The sequence below is a fragment of the Scyliorhinus canicula genome, chromosome 13 (assembly GCF_902713615.1).
Source record: "Scyliorhinus canicula chromosome 13, sScyCan1.1, whole genome shotgun sequence".
Classification (NCBI taxonomy): domain Eukaryota; kingdom Metazoa; phylum Chordata; class Chondrichthyes; order Carcharhiniformes; family Scyliorhinidae; genus Scyliorhinus; species Scyliorhinus canicula.
Window position 1 is genome coordinate 62,748,766 of NC_052158.1, and position 13,897 is coordinate 62,762,662.

The 13,897-nt window shown below is 49.1% G+C and overlaps 1 protein-coding gene across 1 annotated transcript in view; it reads right to left on the bottom strand.

The window, feature by feature from the left end:
• Window positions 1–3,305: 3,305 nt before the first annotated feature.
• ankmy1 (ankyrin repeat and MYND domain containing 1) overlaps window positions 3,306–13,897 on the bottom strand; it is a 153,602-nt gene continuing 143,010 nt past the window's right edge. Inside the window, exon 16 of the mRNA XM_038816607.1 lies at window positions 3,306–4,209. Coding sequence (XP_038672535.1) covers window positions 4,103–4,209 — 107 coding nt within the window. The 3' untranslated portion in view covers window positions 3,306–4,102. The remainder of the gene's footprint in view (window positions 4,210–13,897) is intronic.

Sequence of the window (13,897 nt, forward strand, 5' to 3'; positions counted from 1 at the left end):
AATTTTCTTTCATGTGTGCAGTAATTGCCAAGCCGGGGAATAGCTTCCGCAGCGGCTAAACGGAGCTCCCGGAGGCCTCCGCTGAGTTTTGTCAGGTAGCAGTCTTCAGTGATGTGGGTCATTGATTGGGAGGGGGCGCCACTACTGCAGTCCGGGTTCCCTGCAAGGCCCCACTTGTGCCCATTTGCTGCAAATTGGCCGATGTGGAAATGGCTGCGGGGTGCCCAGTGTTGGTGTGGCAGGTTGAAGCCAGGTGGACGGGCTGTGGGATCTGTGATGAGGAAGTGTTTTTTAATGGGGGCATGTTGGTTCCATTCCTGCTGCCACAGGGCGTCCGCTGTTATTTCTTGGCATGGTGGTCTTCGCCGTACAGGCTGGCATGATGGAAGGCCAGGAGCAGGTTGACTGGTGTGGCTAATCCACCGACCTGCACATTTATGGGTTGTGGGGTGAGACCCGCACAGACACGGGGAGAATGTGCAAACTTCACAGGGAGAGTGACCCGGGGCTGAACCCGGATTGAACCTGGATCCTCAGCGCCGTGAAGCAGCACTTCTAACCACTGCACCCTGATGAGCCATCAATTGCACGAGAGACGAGTTGCTATACAAAAATTAGGCTTTAATAAGCTAGAACTTAGCCCTGTGGTTGTCTACAATAAAATGGACGACCGCCGGGCGCTCCGACTATTTATATCTCGGTAAGGAGGCGTGGTTAACTCAGCCTCTCGACCAATCGGAGAGCTGTCACATGACTGGTCTCAACCAATCGGTCGAGAGGCACATGACCGACCAGGGCCAATGGTAAGCCGGTGTTCTGCACCAATGGCAGACAGCTATGCAAATCATATCACCACACACCCCCCGTGCCGCCCCAGCAGGTTAATTGGTAGGATCCAGGTGCAGCAGCAGGCTTGGGTTAGTGTAAACCTTCTCCTCTTATTGCAATCTCCCGTTTTATGTGAAGGGATTGGGTGGGTGGGGGGAGGGGGGTGGGGGTTGGGGATGTGACTTGTCTGGATTAAACTCCATCTGCCATCTGTCTGCCCAAGTCTCCAAACTATCTAAATCCTGCTGTATCCTCTGACAGTCCTCATCGCTATCCGCAATTCCACCTACCTTTGTGTCGTCTGCAAACTTACTAATCAGATCAGTTACATTTTCCTCCAAATCATTTATGAGATCCAAAAAGACGAGGTGTTGGGCGTCTTGAAAAATATTAAGGTAGATAGGTCCCCAGGGCCGGATGGGATCTACCCCAGAATACTGAAGGAGGCAAGAGAGGAAATCGCTGAGGCCTTAAGACAGAAATCTTTGGATCCTCATTGTCTTCAGGTGATGTCCCGGAGGACTGGAGAATAGCCAATGTTGTTCCTTTGTTTAAGAAGGATAGCAAAGATATTCCAGGGAACTATAGGCCGGTGAGCCTTACGTCAGTGGTAGGGAAATTACTGGAGAGAATTCTTCGAGACAGGATCTACTCCCATTTGGAAGCAAATGGATGTATTAGTGAGAGGCAGCACGGTTTTGTGAAGGGGAGGTCGTGTCTCACAAACTTGATAGAGTTTTTCAAAGAGGTAACAAAGATGATTGATGCAGGTAGGGCAGTGGATGTTGTCTATATGGACTTCAGTAAGGCCTTTGACAAGGTCCCTCATGGCAGACTGGTACAAAACGTGAAGTCACATGGGATCAGGGGTGAGCTCGCAAGGTGGATATAGAACTGGCTAAGTAATAGAAGGCAGAGAGTAGCAATGGAAGGGTGCGTTTCTGATTGGAGGGCTGTGACTAGTGGTGTTCCGCAGGGATCAGTGCTGGGACCTTTGCTGTTTGTAGTACAACTAGTAGGACAGTCAGAGGATACAGCAGGATTTAGATCATTTGGAGACTTGGGCGGAGAGATGGCAGATGGAGTTTAATCCGGACAAGTGTGAGGTGATGCATTTTGGAAGGTCTAATGCAGGTAGGGACTGGTAGAACCCTCAAGAGTATTGAAAGTCAGAGAGATCTAGGTGTACTGGTCCACAGGTCACTGAAAGGGACAACACAGGTGGAGAAGGTAGTCAAGAAGGCATACGGCATGCTTGCCTTCATTGGCCGGGGCATTGAATATAAGAATTGGCAAGTCATGTTGCAGCTGTACAGAACCTTAGTTAGGCCACACTTGGAGTATAGTGTTCAATTCTGGTCGCCACACTACCAGAAGGATGCGGAGGCTTTAGAGAGGGTGCAGAAGAGATTGACCAGGATGTTTCCTGCTATGGAGGGCATTGGCTATGAGGAGCGGTTGAATAAACTGGGTTTGTTCTCACTGAAACGATGGAAGTTGAGGGGCGACCTGATAGAGGTCTACAAAATTATGAGGGGCATAGACAGAGTGGATAGTCAGAGGCTTTTCCCCAGGGTAGAGGGGTCAATTACTAGGGGGCATAGGTTTGAGGGGCAAAGTTTAAGAGGAGATGTACGAGGCAAGTTTTTTTACACAGAGGGTAGTGGGTGCCTGGAACTCGCTGCCGGAGGAGGTGGTGGAAGCAGAGATGATGGTGACATTTAAGGTGCAGCTAGACAAATACATAAATAGGATGGGAATAGAGGGATACAGACCCAGGAACATAGAACATGGAACATAGAACAGTACAGCACAGAACAGGCCCTTCGGCCCTCGATGTTGTGCCGAGCAATGATCACCCTACTCAAACCCACGTATCCACCCTATACCCGTAACCCAACAACCCCCCCCCCCCCTTAACCTTACTTTTTAGGACACTACGGGCAATTTAGCATGGCCAATCCACCTAACCCGCACATCTTTGGACTGTGGGAGGAAACCGGAGCACCCGGAGGAAACCCACGCACACACGGGGAGGACGTGCAGACTCCGCACAGACAGTGACCCAGCCGGGAATCGAACCTGGGACCCTGGAGCGGTGAAGCATTTATGCTAACCACCATGCTACCGTGCTGCCCCTAAGGAAGTGCAGAAGATTTTAGTTTAGACGGGCAGCATGGTCGGCACGGCCTTGGAGGGCCGAAGGGCCTGTTCCTGTGCTGTACTTTTCTTTGTTCTTTGTTCTTTTGTTTTGACTGGAGCCAAGGGAGCTTGAGATAATACTTTGTTGTGTCGAGCTGGGTATCAACAAGACTAAATGATTTACCCGAGTTGATTCACACCGCTACACTTGTAACATAGCATAGCTCAGGGACAAATTAGTATAATTTCCTCGCATTGAATTCTTGCGTTTTTCATATATGTATTCCCTGAATCTCTCTAAGAGTAGCCTGAATTATCATTAAATGAGACAAGACTCAGTGAAAATCATTGATTTATTGAACATACAGAGCAAGAATTATGATCAAATTCATTCACTTCCACCTTATCTTAGTGCGATACAAAAATAACAAACACAGTACACCACCACCATCAGAATTGACTTTGAGTTTATTTTGTAACTCTCTTGGCTCAACTCTTGTCAGGGCCTTGTAGTCGCCCCCTCTCCCTAAGCCTCAACACCCCTTGTTTGTTAAAAAGTTGACTGCAGTGTCAGCTTTTCGTCAAATGAATACCCTTCCCCTCAGAGTGGGAACCACAGGATAAAAGTGGCAACGGCCTCTGTTGAATTCAAATGAACAGCAGCAATAACTGCGATCGTTCACCAAAATGTCAAACTGTCCTGTCTCGCCTCTAGCACACGCGTTTAAATTTTGTGCGTGGAAGCAACTGATTTACACCAGGAAGCCCGACCCACTGTCATGCAACTTACATCATTAAACATGGTTTAGCTGAATGGCAGAAACTTTAACATATTACACTAAATTCTGAAACATAACACTATTCAATGAGAGTTCTTGTGAACTTTATTTTGCACCTCTCTAGTCCTTGAATTTACCTGGATGTACTTGGTGAGAAAGGGAAGTTTAAGTCAATGTAAATTCTGCCCTTGTACTGCTTAATATTGGCACTTGTCCAAAAAAGTATTTAATTCCCTGTGTTGGCATCCATCACCGTGAAAAACGTTCCAAACATCCATCTCCATGGAATCCTTACTATCCCACGAAAGAAGTGTGAGAATAAACATGGAGAAATGCTTAGAGGAAAAATTACTTCAATTAAAGCTGTAGTTGTCCAATTCTACAGATGGTGATGATGTCTCGCTCCCAGTCACTCCATCATCCCCAAAGAGCCCATCGCCCTTTTTGCTTGACGAACGACCTGGAAACCGAGAGAGAGATGTAATCAGTAAAGATCACAAGATTATGATAGGAAATGGCCATTTTGGCCCGTTGCCAATTAACTCTCCAATATTCCAGCTCCCCCATCACAGTCCATCTGGATAGTATTCCAATTCTCCCATGAGATTTCTTCCCTCTGGCATCCCAACTCTCCCATCAGAGACCATCCGTCCAGTACTCCAACTCTCCCATCAGAGTCCATCCCTCCAGTACTCCAACTCTCCCATCAGAGTCCATCCGGATAGTATTCCAATTCTCCCATGAGATTTCCTCCCTCTGGCATCCCAACTCTCCCATCACTGACCATCCATCCAGAACTCCAAATCCCCCATCAGAGTTCATCACTCCAGAACTCCAACTCTCCCATCACAGTCCATCCGGATAATATTCCAATTCTCCCATGAGATTTCTTCCCTCTGGCATCCCAACTCTCCCATCACAGACCATTCGTCCAGTACTCCAACTCTCCCATCAGAGTCCATCCCTCCAGTACTCCAACTATCCCATCAGTGTCCATACCTCCATTACTCCAACACTCCCATCAGAGTCCATCCCTCCAGTACTCCAACTTTCCCATCAGAGTCCATCCCTCCAGTACTCCAACTCTCCCATCAGATTTCATCCCTCCAGTACTCCAACTATCCCATCAGAGTCCATTCCTCCAGAACTCCAACTCTTCCATCGGAGTCCATCCCTCCAGTATTCCAACACTCCCATCTGAGTCCATCCCTCCAGAACTCCAACTGTCCCATCAGAGTCCATACCTCCATTACTCCAACTCTCCCATCAGAGTCCATTCCTCCAGTACTCCAACTCTCCCATCAGAGACTATCCCTCCAGTACTCCAACTATCCCATCAGAGTCCATCCCTCCAGTACTCCTACTATCCCATCAGAGTCCATCCATCCAGTACACCAACTCTCCCATCAGAGTCGATCACTCCAGTACTCCAACTATCCCATCAGGGTCCATTCCTCCAGTACTCCTACTATCACATCAGAGTCCATCCATCCAGTGCTCCAACTATCCCATCAGAGTCCATCCCTCCATTACTCCAACTATCCCATCAGAGTCCATCCCTCCATTACTCCAACTATCCCATCAGAGTCCATCCCTCCATTACTCCAACTATCCCATCAGAGTCCATCCCTCCATTACTCCAACTCTCCCATCAGAGTCCATTCCTCCAGTACGCCAACTCTTCCATCAGAGTCCATCCCTCCATTAGTCCAACTCTCCCATCAGAGTCCATCCCTCCAGAACTCCAACTGTCCCATCAGAGTCCATTCCTCCATTACTCCAACTATCCCATCAGAGTCCATCCCTCTATTACTCCAACTATCCCATCAGAGTCCATTCCACCAGAACTCCAACTCTCCCATCAGAGTCCATCCCTGCAGTACTCCAACTCTCCCATCAGAGTCCATCCCTCCAGAACTCCAACTGTCCCATCAGAGTCCATTCCTCCATTCCTCCAACTATCCCATCAGAGTCTATCCCTCCATTACTCCAACTCTCCCATCAGAGTCCATCCCTCCAGGATTCCAACACTCCCATCTGAGTCCATCCCTCCAGAACTCCAACTGTCCCATCAGAGTCCATACCTCCATTACTCCAACTATCCCATCAGAGTCTATCCCTCCAGTACTCCAACTCCCCCATCAGAGTCCATCACTCCAGAACTCCAACTCTCCCATCACAGTCCATCCGGATAATATTCCAATTCTCCCATGAGATTTCTTCCCTCTGGCATCCCAACTCTCCCATCACAGACCATTCGTCCAGTACTCTAACTCTCCCATCAGAGTCCATCCCTCCAGTACTCCAACTATCCCATCAGTGTCCATACCTCCATTACTCCAACACTCCCATCAGAGTCCATCCATCCAGTGCTCCAACTATCCCATCAGACTCCATCCCTCCATTACTCCAACTATCCCATCAGAGTCCATCCCTCCATTACTCCAACTATCCCATCAGAGTCCATCCCTCCATTACTCCAACTCTCCCATCAGAGTCCATCCATCCAGTACACCAACTCTCCCATCAGAGTCGATCACTCCAGTACTCCAACTATCCCATCAGAGTCCATTCCTCCAGTACTCCTACTATCCCATCAGAGTCCATCCATCCAGTGCTCCAACTATCCCATCAGAGTCCATCCCTCCATTACTCCAACTATCCCATCAGAGTCCATCCCTCCATTACTCCAACTATCCCATCAGAGTCCATCCCTCCATTACTCCAACTCTCCCATCAGAGTCCATTCCTCCAGTACGCCAACTCTTCCATCAGAGTCCATCCCTCTATTAGTCCAACTCTCCCATCAGAGTCCATCCCTCCAAAACTCCAACTGTCCCATCAGAGTCCATTCCTCCATTACTCCAACTATCCCATCAGAGTCCATCCCTCTATTACTCCAACTATCCCATCAGAGTCCATTCCACCAGAACTCCAACTCTCCCATCAGAGTCCATCCCTCCAGTACTCCAACTCTCCCATCAGAGTCCATCCCTCCAGAACTCCAACTGTCCCATCAGAGTCCATTCCTCCATTACTCCAACTATCCCATCAGAGTCTATCCCTCCATTACTCCAAGTCTCCCATCAGAGTCCATCCCTCCAGTATTCCAACACTCCCATCTGAGTCCATCCCTCCAGAACTCCAACTGTCCCATCAGAGTCCATACCTCCATTACTCCAACTATCCCATCAGAGTCTATCCCTCCAGTACTCCAACTCCCCCATCAGAGTCCATCACTCCAGAACTCCAACTCTCCCATCACAGTCCATCCGGATAATATTCCAATTCTCCCATGAGATTTCTTCCCTCTGGCACTCCAACTCTCCCATCACAGAACATTCGTCCAGTACTCCAACTCTCCCATCAGAGTCCATCCCTCCAGTACTCCAACTATCCCATCAGTGTCCATACCTCCATTACTCCAACACTCCCATCAGAGTCCATCCCTCCAGTACTCCAACTCTCCCATCAGAGTATATCCCTCCAGTACTCCAACTATCCCATCAGATTCCATACCTCCATTTCTCCAACTCTCCCATCAGAGTCCATTCCTCCAGAACTCCAACTCTTCCATCGGAGTCCATCACTCCAGTATTCCAACACTCCCATCTGAGTCCATCCCTCCAGAACTCAAACTGTCCCATCAGAGTCCATACCTCCATTACTCCAACTATCCCATCAGAGTCTATCCCTCCATTACTCCAACTCTCCCATCAGAGTCCATCCCTCCAGTATTCCAACACTCCCATCTGAGTCCATCCCTCCAGAACTCCAACTGTCCCATCAGAGTCCATACCTCCATTACTCCAACTATCCCATCAGAGTCTATCCCTCCAGTACTCCAACTCCCCCATCAGAGTCCATCACTCCAGAACTCCAACTCTCCCATCAGAGTCCATCCGGATAATATTCCAATTCTCCCATGAGATTTCTTCCCTCTGGCATCCCAACTCTCCCATCACAGAACATTCGTCCAGTACTCCAACTCTCCCATCAGAGTCCATCCCTCCAGTACTCCAACTATCCCATCAGTGTCCATACCTCCATTACTCCAACACTCCCATCAGAGTCCATCCCTCCAGTACTCCAACTTTCCCATCAGAGTCCATCCCTCCAGTACTCCAACTCTCCCATCAGAGTATATCCCTCCAGTACTCCAACTATCCCATCAAATTCCATACCTCCATTTCTCCAACTCTCCCATCAGAGTCCATTCCTCCAGAACTCCAAATCTTCCATCGGAGTCCATCACTCCAGTATTCCAACACTCCCATCTGAGTCCATACCTCCAGAACTCCAACTGTCCCATCAGAGTCCATACCTCCATTACTCCAACTATCCCATCAGAGTCTATCCCTCCATTACTCCAACTCTCCCATCAGAGTCCATCCCTCCAGTATTCCAACACTCCCATCTGAGTCCATCCCTCCAGAACTCCAACTGTCCCATCAGAGTCCATACCTCCATTACTCCAACTATTCCATCAGAGTCTATCCCTCCAGTACTCCAACTCCCCCATCAGAGTCCATCACTCCAGAACTCCAACTCTCCCATCAGAGTCCATCCGGATAATATTCCAATTCTCCCATGAGATTTCTTCCCTCTGGCATCCCAACTCTCCCATCACAGAACATTCGTCCAGTACTCCAACTCTCCCATCAGAGTCCATCCCTCCAGTACTCCAACTATCCCATCAGTGTCCATACCTCCATTACTCCAACACTCCCATCAGAGTCCATCCCTCTAGTACTCCAACTTTCCCATCAGAGTCCATCCCTCCAGTACTCCAACTCTCCCATCAGAGTATATCCCTCCAGTACTCCAACTATCCCATCAGATTCCATACCTCCATTTCTCTAACTCTCCCATCAGAGTCCATTCCTCCAGAACCCCAACTCTTCCATCGGAGTCCATCACTCCAGTATTCCAACACTCCCATCTGAGTCCATCCCTCCAGAACTCAAACTGTCCCATCAGAGTCCATACCTCCATTACTCCAACTCTCCCATCAGAGTCCATTCCTCCAGTACTCCAACTCTCCCATCAGAGTCTATCCCTCCAGTACTCCAACTATCCCATCAGATTCCATACCTCCATTACTCCAACTCTCCAATCAGAGTCCATTCCTCCAGTACTCCAACTCTCCCAACAGAGTCTATCCCTCCAGTACGCCAACTCTTCCATCAGAGTCCATCCCTCCATTAGTCCAACTCTCCCATCAGAGTCCACCCCTCCAGAACTCCAACTGTCCCATAGAGTCCATTCCTCCATTACTCCAACTATCCCATCAGAGTCTATCCCTCCATTACTCCAACTCTCCCATCAGAGTCCATCCCTCCAGTATTCCAACACTCCCATCTGAGTCCATCCCTCCAGAACTCCAACTGTCCCATCAGAGTCCATACCTCCATTACTCCAACTATCCCATCAGAGTCTATCCCTCCAGTACTCCAACTCCCCCATCAGAGTCCATCACTCCAGAACTCCAACTCTCCCATCACAGTCCATCCGGATAATATTCCAATTCTCCCATGAGATTTCTTCCCTCTGGCATTCCAACTCTCCCATCACAGAACATTCGTCCAGTACTCCAACTCTCCCATCAGAGTCCATCCCTCCAGTACTCCAACTATCCCATCAGTGTCCATACCTCCATTACTCCAACACTCCCATCAGAGTCCATCCCTCCAGTACTCCAACTCTCCCATCAGAGTATATCCCTCCAGTACTCCAATTATCCCATCAGATTCCATACCTCCATTTCTCCAACTCTCCCATCAGAGTCCATTCCTCCAGAACTCCAACTCTTCCATCGGAGTCCATCACTCCAGTATTCCAACACTCCCATCTGAGTCCATCCCTCCAGAACTCAAACTGTCCCATCAGAGTCCATACCTCCATTACTCCAACTATCCCATCAGAGTCTATCCCTCCATTACTCCAACTCTCCCATCAGAGTCCATCCCTCCAGTATTCCAACACTCCCATCTGAGTCCATCCCTCCAGTACTCCAACTGTCCCATCAGAGTCCATACCTCCATTACTCCAACTATCCCATCAGAGTCTATCCCTCCAGTACTCCAACTCCCCCATCAGAGTCCATCACTCCAGAACTCCAACTCTCCCATCACAGTCCATCCGGATAATATTCCAATTCTCCCATGAGATTTCTTCCCTCTGGCATTCCAACTCTCCCATCACAGAACATTCGTCCAGTACTCCAACTCTCCCATCAGAGTCCATCCCTCCAGTACTCCAACTATCCCATCAGTGTCCATACCTCCATTACTCCAACACTCCCATCAGAGTCCATCCCTCCAGTACTCCAACTCTCCCATCAGAGTATATCCCTCCAGTACTCCAATTATCCCATCAGATTCCATACCTCCATTTCTCCAACTCTCCCATCAGAGTCCATTCCTCCAGAACTCCAACTCTTCCATCAGAGTCCATCACTCCAGTATTCCAACACTCCCATCTGAGTCCATCCCTCCAGAACTCAAACTGTCCCATCAGAGTCCATACCTCCATTACTCCAACTATCCCATCAGAGTCTATCCCTCCATTACTCCAACTCTCCCATCAGAGTCCATCCCTCCAGTATTCCAACTCTCCCATCAGAGTCCATCCCTCCAGAACTCCAACTGTCCCATCAGAGTCCATACCTCCATTACTCCAACTATCCCATCAGAGTCTATCCCTCCAGTACTCCAACTCCCCCATCAGAGTCCATCACTCCAGAACTCCAACTCTCCCATCAGAGTCCATCCGGATAATATTCCAATTCTCCCATGAGATTTCTTCCCTCTGGCATCCCAACTCTCCCATCACAGAACATTCGTCCAGTACTCCAACTCTCCCATCAGAGTCCATCCCTCCAGTACTCCAACTATCCCATCAGTGTCCATCCCTCCATTACTCCAACTCTCCCATCAGAGTCCATCCCTCCAGTACTCCAACTTTCCCATCAGAGTCCATCCCTCCAGTACTCCAACTCTCCCATCAGAGTATATCCCTCCAGTACTCCAACTATCCCATCAAATTCCATACCTCCATTTCTCCAACTCTCCCATCAGAGTCCATTCCTCCAGAACTCCAAATCTTCCATCGGAGTCCATCACTCCAGTATTCCAACACTCCCATCTGAGTCCATACCTCCAGAACTCCAACTGTCCCATCAGAGTCCATACCTCCATTACTCCAACTATCCCATCAGAGTCTATCCCTCCATTACTCCAACTCTCCCATCAGAGTCCATCCCTCCAGTATTCCAACACTCCCATCTGAGTCCATCCCTCCAGAACTCCAACTGTCCCATCAGAGTCCATACCTCCATTACTCCAACTATTCCATCAGAGTCTATCCCTCCAGTACTCCAACTCCCCCATCAGAGTCCATCACTCCAGAACTCCAACTCTCCCATCAGAGTCCATCCGGATAATATTCCAATTCTCCCATGAGATTTCTTCCCTCTGGCATCCCAACTCTCCCATCACAGAACATTCGTCCAGTACTCCAACTCTCCCATCAGAGTCCATCCCTCCAGTACTCCAACTATCGCATCAGTGTCCATACCTCCATTACTCCAACACTCCCATCAGAGTCCATCCCTCTAGTACTCCAACTTTCCCATCAGAGTCCATCCCTCCAGTACTCCAACTCTCCCATCAGAGTATATCCCTCCAGTACTCCAACTATCCCATCAGATTCCATACCTCCATTTCTCTAACTCTCCCATCAGAGTCCATTCCTCCAGAACTCCAACTGTTCCATCGGAGTCCATCACTCCAGTATTCCAACACTCCCATCTGAGTCCATCCCTCCAGAACTCAAACTGTCCCATCAGAGTCCATACCTCCATTACTCCAACTCTCCCATCAGAGTCCATTCCTCCAGTACTCCAACTCTCCCATCAGAGTCTATCCCTCCAGTACTCCAACTATCCCATCAGATTCCATACCTCCATTACTCCAACTCTCCCATCAGAGTCCATTCCTCCAGTACTCCAACTCTCCCAACAGAGTCTATCCCTCCAGTACGCCAACTCTTCCATCAGAGTCCATCCCTCCATTAGTCCAACTCTCCCATCAGAGTCCACCCCTCCAGAACTCCAACTGTCCCATAGAGTCCATTCCTCCATTACTCCAACTATCCCATCAGAGTCTATCCCTCCATTACTCCAACTCTCCCATCAGAGTCCATCCCTCCAGTATTCCAACACTCCCATCTGAGTCCATCCCTCCAGAACTCCAACTGTCCCATCAGAGTCCATACCTCCATTACTCCAACTATCCAATCAGAGTCTATCCCTCCAGTACTCCAACTCCCCCATCAGAGTCCATCACTCCAGAACTCCAACTCTCCCATCACAGTCCATCCGGATAATATTCCAATTCTCCCATGAGATTTCTTCCCTCTGGCATCCCAACTCTCCCATCACAGACCATTCGTCCAGTACTCCAACTCTCCCATCAGAGTCCATCCCCCCAGTATTCCAACATTCCCATCTGAGTCCATCCCTCCAGAACTCCAACTGTCCCATCAGAGTCCATACCTCCATTACTCCAACTATCCCATCAGAGTCTATCCCTCCATTACTCCAACTATCCCATCAGAGTCTATCCCTCCATTACTCCAACTATCCGATCAGAATCTATCCCTCCATTACTCCAACAATCCCATCAGAGTCCATTCCTCCAGTACTCCAACTATCCCATCAGAGTCCATTCCTCCAGAACACCAACTCTCCCATCAGATTCCAACCCTCCAGAACTCCAACTATCCCATCAGAGTCCATCCCTCCAGAACTCCAACTCTCCCATCAGAGTTCATTCCTCCATTACTCCAACTCTCCCATCAGAGTCCATCCCTCCAGAACTCCAACTGTCCCATCAGAGTCCATACCTCCATTACTCCAACTATCCCATCAGAGTCTATCCCTCCAGTACTCCAACTTCCCCATCAGAGTCCATCACTCCAGAACTCCAACTCTCCCATCACAGTCCATCCGGATAATATTCCAATTCTCCCATGAGATTTCTTCCCTCTGGCATCCCAACTCTCCCATCACAGACCATTCGTCCAGTACTCCTACTCTCCCATCAGTATCCATCCCTCCAGTACTCCAACTATCCCATCAGTGTCCATACCTCCATTACTCCAACACTCCCATCAGAGTCCATCCCTCCAGTACTCCAACTTTCCCATCAGAGTCCATCCCTCCAGTACTCCAACTCTCCCATCAGAGTGTATCCCTCCAGTACTCCAACTATCCCATCAGATTCCATACCTCCATTACGCCAACTCCTCCATCAGAGTCCATCCCTCCATTAGTCCAACTCTCCCATCAGAGTCCATCCCTCCAGAACTACAACTGTCCCATCAGAGTCCATTCCTCCATTACTCCAACTCTTCCATCGGAGTCCATCCCTCCAGTATTCCAACACTCCCATCTGAGTCCATCCCTCCAGAACTCAAACTGTCCCATCAGAGTCCATACCTCCATTACTCCAACTCTCCCATCAGAGTCCATTCCTCCAGTACTCCAACTCTCCCATCAGAGTCTATCCCTCCAGTACTCCAACTATCCCATCAGAGTCCATACCTCCATTACTCCAACTCTCCCATCAGAGTCCATTCCTCCAGTACTCCAACTCTCCCATCAGAGTCTATCCCTCCAGTACGCCAACTCTTCCATCAGAGTCCATCCCTCCATTAGTCCAACTCTCCCATCAGAGTCCATCCCTCCAGAACTCCAACTGTCACATCAGAGTCCATTCCTCCATTACTCCAACTATCCCATCAGAGTCCATCACTCCAGAACTCCAACTCTCCCATCACAGTCTATCCGGATAATATTCCAATTCTCCCATGAGATTTCTTCCCTCTGGCATCCCAACACTCCCATCACAGACCATTCGTCCAGTACTCCAACTCTCCCATCAGAGTCCATCCCTCCAGTACTCCAACTATCCCATCAGAGTCCATACCTCCATTACTCCAACACTCCCATCAGAGTCCATCCCTCCAGTACTCCAACTTTCCCATCAGAGTCCATCCCTCCAGTACTCCAACTCTCCCATCAGAGTATATCCCTCCAGTACTCCAACTATCCCATCAGATTCCATACTTCCATTACTCCAACT